Here is a 6,429-nt window from a genome sequence, read left to right as displayed (position 1 = left end):
CCTACTTCTCCCTTTCCCACTGCCTGCTTATCCCCCACCCCAAACCCGCCACTTGCCCGCTCTCTATGTCAAATACATAAAATCTTAAAAAAAAAAAAAAAAAAAAAAAAGATCAGTGATGACATCTGCATTGTGTTCAAATTGTGGAATCAAGGTGCAATTTTTTTTATCCTGAAATGTGATTTTTTTACAACAATATTAAAAACAAAATCTAAGTAAGACAAAACCAAGAACAATTTAACATTAAGCAGATTAACCTAATGATTAGAAGTGTGGATTTTGGAGTCGAATCCCCAAACTCCCCTTTCTACATTTGTAAATTGGGGGAAATAAGAGAACTACCTCACAGAATTGTGGGAAGGAGAGTAAAACCCATCGAATGATAGCTGTTACAGTCTCATTGCTATACTACTCTATACATTCACGTGAGGGAATTAAGAAGTCTCTGTTTTGTTCCCTCCTGGCCACGAAGAGGCGCACTTAGCAGCAGAACAAACTCGGGCGGAAATAAAATAAACCTGGGTTCTTCTCCGGAGGAATGGCTTCAATTTCTGGCGGAAGTGTATTCCCCCCCCCCCCCCCCGACAGGTCTTATAAGCTCAGAAAGAATTCCAAATGTTCTATGTAGTCCCAACAGCAGGTGTGAAAAATTGTCAGTACTACTCGCAGATATTAATATATAGGAAAACAAAGGTATCCCTCGACTTTTTTTTTCCAGTAGTATTTCTCTGACGAGTCTTTCTTTTCTTTGAAGGACGAAGAACCGGAAGTGCTCTTTTTCCCCGGGCCAGGACCGAGAGGTTAAGTCCCATCAGCCCTCGCACGCCACCCTCCGCTCTCTTCTTCGGCGCTGCCTGCGGAGGTGGCAGCCATCTGTTACTGGGTGAGTTTTAATCGTTGTCCATCCGCATCTGTGCGGTCTTCATCTCTTTTTGTCGCTTCGTGGTGAGGAGGCTTACCCTTCCATGCAGTCGTCTTGGCGGGCTTTGTCCTTGTCAGTTGGCTGGTGTATGTACGGGAACAGGGAAGCGGCCCAGCCGATGATGGAGGTTCGCTTCCCAGGGCCACTTGCCCTTCTACGGAGGCTGCCTGTCGTCTCTCTCAGTGTTGCGGACAGCTTGTTTGAGCTCTGGGAGTGAAGGTCGCCCTTCGGGTCTAGCCTGAGGGAGCTTGTCGGAGCCGTGGAGCGACCAGAGGGTTCGGGTGTGATGACGAATACTCGAATCACCTTGGTCAGTGAAGTGTGCCCGCGTGTATTTTCTCTTTCCGCTGACGGACGCTCCTTCCTCTGCAGTTTTCTGGTTGGTCTTGGGGTTGCTGCTGCGGCCGGATCACCTCAGAAAACAGACCAGCCACCGTGAGCTGCGAGTCGATTAGTTCCGTTAACAAATGCTGATGGCGGGTCAGGCTCTCGGGGAATATAGAACCGCGTCCTGCGAGGAAATCGTGTTGCGGGTGGGGTGCGTTCGTTTATCTAACGCGACGTTCGCTGCGCACTTCACCAGGTGTTAAAGAGGCGGTGAGGAGACTAGAACAAAAAGTGTGCTGCAGGAGGAAAAAATGGGGTGACCGGGAAGTCCGCTTTGAGGAGGGTTATAAATTGAGACTCGGATGATCTCCAGGTAGAACGGAAGTTCAGAGGCCTAGAAACATGTTCTGAGTACATCGTGGTTTTGTAGGCCTGTGGTGAGGGAATTGAAGAGCAACAGTCCTCAGGGAAACATGGGTTTCTCTTCAGGTCTGCTTGCGTTCAGTCACTGCAGGCATTCAGTGTGCGGTATCCTTGCCATTTTACAGGTGAACTAAGACCCCGGTTCTTGTAGCCTGCCCAAGCTCTGCGTATCTAAAAGGAAATTGGACTGTCTACGGTTTGGGATACTAGAAGTGGGATTTGCTGCCCTGTGCAAGTTGAGAACATTTGGGGTCGATTTGTGTTAGATAAGCTGTTAGCATTCTTCCTTGGCTTTAGGGGGTGATGTGACCCTTGACCTCCCAGGATCGCGTCTGGAGAGTGGTTAGTATTCTGCCAGCTTCGGAGACGGGAGGGAAAGCAAGCCTGGCAGAGGTACCCATTCCATTCCCAGTTTGCTCAGTAGCTGGTGATTGGAAGACACTCTGCAACAACGTTCAACCCCTGTGCAGGAAAGCCTCCTTCCAGGACTGCTTGACACCATCTCTGTCTCTTTCTTGAAGGCATCATGGCTGCCCTCAGACCTTTGGTGAAGCCCAAGATCGTTAAAAAGAGGACCAAGAAGTTCATCCGGCACCAGTCAGACCGATATGTCAAAATTAAGGTATATATCGTCCCGGGATGGAAGTACTTGTTGGGGTGGAGGAAGGAACTCCTAAATGGGCTTCTGGACTTCTGGCATCACCTGGTCCAGAGAGTACCTTTGGCAGATGAACAACTCTGGTTGGTGCTAGAGCTTTCCAGAAACTCAAGTCTCCCTGAGTATGCCTTACTGGCACTCAGTCACTTCATTATAATATAAGTTGAAATTTAAATCGCCGGGGACACTGACTGTTTTGAGGTGTCTGGAGGCCTGAATCATTTTAGGTGTCCTCAAGACATTAGATTATCCTTATTTTTATGATGAGAAAACTTAACATCTTCAGTGCAGTGTTGAAACCCATGCTCTTCACTCTTCATCTGAACTTTATATATAGCCTCTTCACATTCTATCAGTATATAGTCTGCTTTTCCTTTGTTGAGTGTGGATGTGAGTCTATTCCTGGTAGTCAAATGCAGGAGCCCCTATTTTTTCCACCACTAAATATGAGTGTGTGTGTGTGTGTGTGTATAAAAAGGTGTAGTGAAATACTGTAACCCAGATAGCTACTGTTTGGCATATTTCCTTTTCATTGTGTGTGTGTGTGTATAAAAAGGTGTCGTGAAATACTGTAACCCAGATAGCTACTGTTTGGCATATTTCCTTTTCATTGAGTCCTCTTTTTTTTCTCCAAAAGGAAAAGTTGTTAGCAAAGACACTAACCCTCCTGTGTTTATTTCAGCGCAACTGGCGGAAGCCAAGAGGCATTGACAATAGGGTGCGCAGAAGATTCAAGGGCCAGATCTTGATGCCCAACATTGGTTACGGGAGCAACAAGAAGACAAAGCACATGTTGCCCAGTGGCTTCAGGAAGTTCCTAGTGCACAACGTCAAGGAGCTTGAAGTGCTGCTGATGTGCAACAAGTGAGTTGGGTCCCACCTCTGGGTTAGATGTCAGAAGTCTGCATCTGTGAGCATTTTTGGTAGGGACTCTAGCATTTAGAAGAGTTGTATATTCTCTCAGGAGCTTAAAGAATGCTTGTTGGGGACTTCGAAGTATTTCCTTTGCTGGAGTAGGGTAAGGGAACTTACCTGAAAAGTGTAGAGACCTGAGATCTGGAAAGAGAAGGACTTTGCCCAATAATACAAACACTGGTATCCTTTTGGCAGTTCTTTGCAGAACATTGCTGTGTGTGGAGGTGGGGTGGGGTGGGGGGATATCAGATATAGCCTCAGACCAAAGGGGCACTTAGTGCTGTGGCCAGGGGTATCTTCCTTCAGAAGGCTATGGGGTTAGACGAGTTGCCTGATAAGGAGCTCTATTCTGAGGTGGAGAAAAGGAAGAAGACTTGGCAGGCAGAGGATGACTTGCACAAAGTCATAGAGATGCAAGAATGCACGAAGGGTTCACAGCATTACTTTCAAGTATTTTGAGAAAGTTAGACACTTTATGAGCGCCGTGTGAGAAAGACTGCTGAGGCCAAAATTTGGGCGGTGGGATGAGAAAACATTTCACCCGGGAAGTGATTTGGATGCTTTGAATCTGGTTTGGAGGGAATGGTGTTTCTTTGGTAAAGCAGAGGACGGTTTTCTTCCTTCCTGTTAAACAGAAGCTGAAAACCTGTTTTCTTAATTAGGATGTGGAGAGTGTGACTAACTATAGGACCTGTGTGTGCTTGCTTACAAAGATCTTTCATCTGTAGTGATTGTAGGCACAAGTAATAGAAAAACAAAACCATTATTCTCACTTTGGTTGAGTTTTCTAGGTTGGGAATTTAACTGGGTGTTGGGATACTGGAAATTTTCCTTTGAAAATCCTTGGGTGAACAGAGGAATTAGGGGTGGCTGCCCAAACCCCAATTAGGTGGATGGAAAATTGTGACATAAAGATGCAATTCCTTTTGTGTAGCAAAAATGCTGCAGTGCTGGTGTTGCTGGTTACCAAAAAGATACTCTTAAATAGCTTGGCAGTTTGTATCTGGAGCCATAGAAATATTTGAAATCTATGACCTTTAATCCACAAGTTCCATTTTTGTATACTTATCCCTAAATAAAAAGCATTTTGAAACATTTGAACAGTTTTTCAGTTTGAGCAGTTGAAAACACTATTTGTAAATGATGGGAGTATAAGCACTGGGTGGAATGTTACATGTTTTTTTGAAATGATTGTCATGTGTCGGGAAGATACCTGGGCAGACAGAAGTATTTAAGATAATACATAGAGTGAGTGATTGGTTATTAAATACGCATGTGGATATGGACTTGAGGTATTTTGGAAAAAGCGTAAAGTGTTGAAAAATATAATTGGAACATTTCAAAATACAGCTACTTTGAGTTTGAGTGGACTCCTTTATAGAAGATAATTCTTTGGGTTTGCTTGTCTCACACTTAAGCTATTTTGCTAGAATTCTTAAAAAGAATTTGTGTATGTTCATTGCCTGATTTAGTCACTGCTTATAGCTTTCTTTCTGTTTTTGCTGAAATTCCTCCGGGTAGAGTGTCCTTTTTAAGATTTTTTATTTTGGGGGCTCCTGGCTGGCTCATTTGGTAGAGTGTGTGACTCTTGATCTCAGGGTCCCATGCTCTACTGACTGAGCTAGTCAGATGCCCTGAGAGTGTCTTTTCTTAATCTGCTCTTAATGGTGTCATAACTTGACTGAAATGTTCTCATTAGGCCAATTTGTTACCGAACTGGGGCCTGATGCAGCTGTGGGGAATGAGTAGATTAGAACAGTATCTGCCAGCCAGATACTCGGGAAATATTATTGCTGGGTGACTTCAGGAAATGTTACTTCTCAATTTGAATTTTGTCTGCAGCAGTCAAACAAGTAAAATGTGAATGTCTAGGCCAGGAAACCCATGGCTTAATCAGACTGTTGGATTCTCCTCCTGCTCTGCAGAGAGTTTCAGAACTTAATGGGCAAGTCCAAGCTCCCTGAGACTGCCCTGTGTTGGGCAGATTGACTGTGAAAGGATTGGGGGAGAACGTTTGAACTTGGAATCTGGGACTGAGCCATCCTAGCCCTGTCCATTTCTAAGTATCTTACTTGGGAATTCACTTGCACCTTTAAGGGTCATGGTTTGTCTGTAAGAGGAGGCAATACCTGGATTACAAGGCTGCTTGTAAGGATTAAATGAGGGGACAGTGAGTACTTCTGTCACTATCAGTAAATACTTGAAGAGTCCTACTGCTGGTACCATGGAATTTAGGAAAGTTAGGATTTGGGACTATGTGGGTCTTTTTCATCAACTTTGCCAGAGCCCTCATGGCTCTGTGCTATTGCTCTGGAGGTGATGTGATCAAAAACTGCTGCCCTCCCAGGGAAACTCCAGAGCATGTGTTCATCTGGCTTGCTCCATACTCACTAACTGCTTCTCTTCCAGATCTTACTGTGCAGAGATTGCTCACAACGTCTCCTCCAAGAACCGCAAAGCTATTGTGGAAAGAGCAGCCCAGCTGGCAATCAGAGTCACCAATCCCAATGCCAGGCTGCGCAGTGAAGAAAATGAATAGACAGCTTGTTGTGCACGTCCTATTTGTGTTAATAAAACCATAAAACTACCATCTGGCATTTCCCTCCTTGGTGTCTGCATGGAGATTATTCTTTTGCCCATTAATGCTCTGGAATCCTCCATTTGGAAGGGGTGTGTTTATAAGGATACTTCATTCTTCATAGGGCACAGGCCTCTGGTGCCCAGAGCAGCTTTATCAGCTCCAGTTGGGGCTGGGAGAGACTTGGGCTCAGACCAAGCAACATTCTAAGACTTTTGATTGAAGGACCTTGCAGCTCAGAGCAAGTAGTCATCCTTAGCCTCACTTTGTAAATTTGGATGATGGTCACTGTATGTAGTTCTTGTGAGGTAGCCTCTGAACAAAAACATGACAGGATGCAGCACAAATCCCTCTACGATTAGCCTTGGATGCCTGAAGATAACTTTCGGTCTCCCTTTTATAACCCTCCCCTAGCTTGCTGCTTCAGGTAACTTAACAGCAGTTTCTGAAGGCTGGGATTCTTAACATCATTGGGCCTCTTGATTGGTACTCAGGATTTAACAATTAAGTTGCCTTTTTGACCACAGCCCTAAAACTTTGGCCGCAAAAGCTAGAATTTAGCTATGTGAATTATAGGCATACTTCTCGAGATCCTGTGGTTTGGTT

At 44.8% G+C, this 6,429-nt stretch overlaps 1 protein-coding gene and 1 non-coding gene across 2 annotated transcripts; both read left to right on the top strand.

Moving 5' to 3' along the window:
• The first annotated feature begins 775 nt into the window (after positions 1-775).
• RPL32 (ribosomal protein L32) lies at positions 776-5,835 on the top strand. The gene is made up of 4 exons (XM_032337550.1): positions 776-883; positions 2,194-2,294; positions 3,013-3,194; positions 5,655-5,835. Exons 2-4 carry the CDS (start codon positions 2,199-2,201, stop codon positions 5,782-5,784), a joined length of 408 nt encoding a protein of 135 aa, XP_032193441.1. The 5' UTR covers positions 776-883; positions 2,194-2,198; the 3' UTR covers positions 5,785-5,835.
• On the top strand, positions 1,987-2,126 carry LOC116581788. The gene has a single exon (XR_004282228.1). It is a non-coding gene; the product is annotated as a small nucleolar RNA SNORA7 (small nucleolar RNA).
• Positions 5,836-6,429: the final 594 nt, after the last annotated feature.

Source organism: Mustela erminea, chromosome 1, assembly GCF_009829155.1.
Source record: "Mustela erminea isolate mMusErm1 chromosome 1, mMusErm1.Pri, whole genome shotgun sequence".
Taxonomy (NCBI): Eukaryota; Metazoa; Chordata; class Mammalia; order Carnivora; family Mustelidae; genus Mustela; species Mustela erminea.
This window is presented reverse-complemented; position numbering and strand designations above follow the sequence as displayed.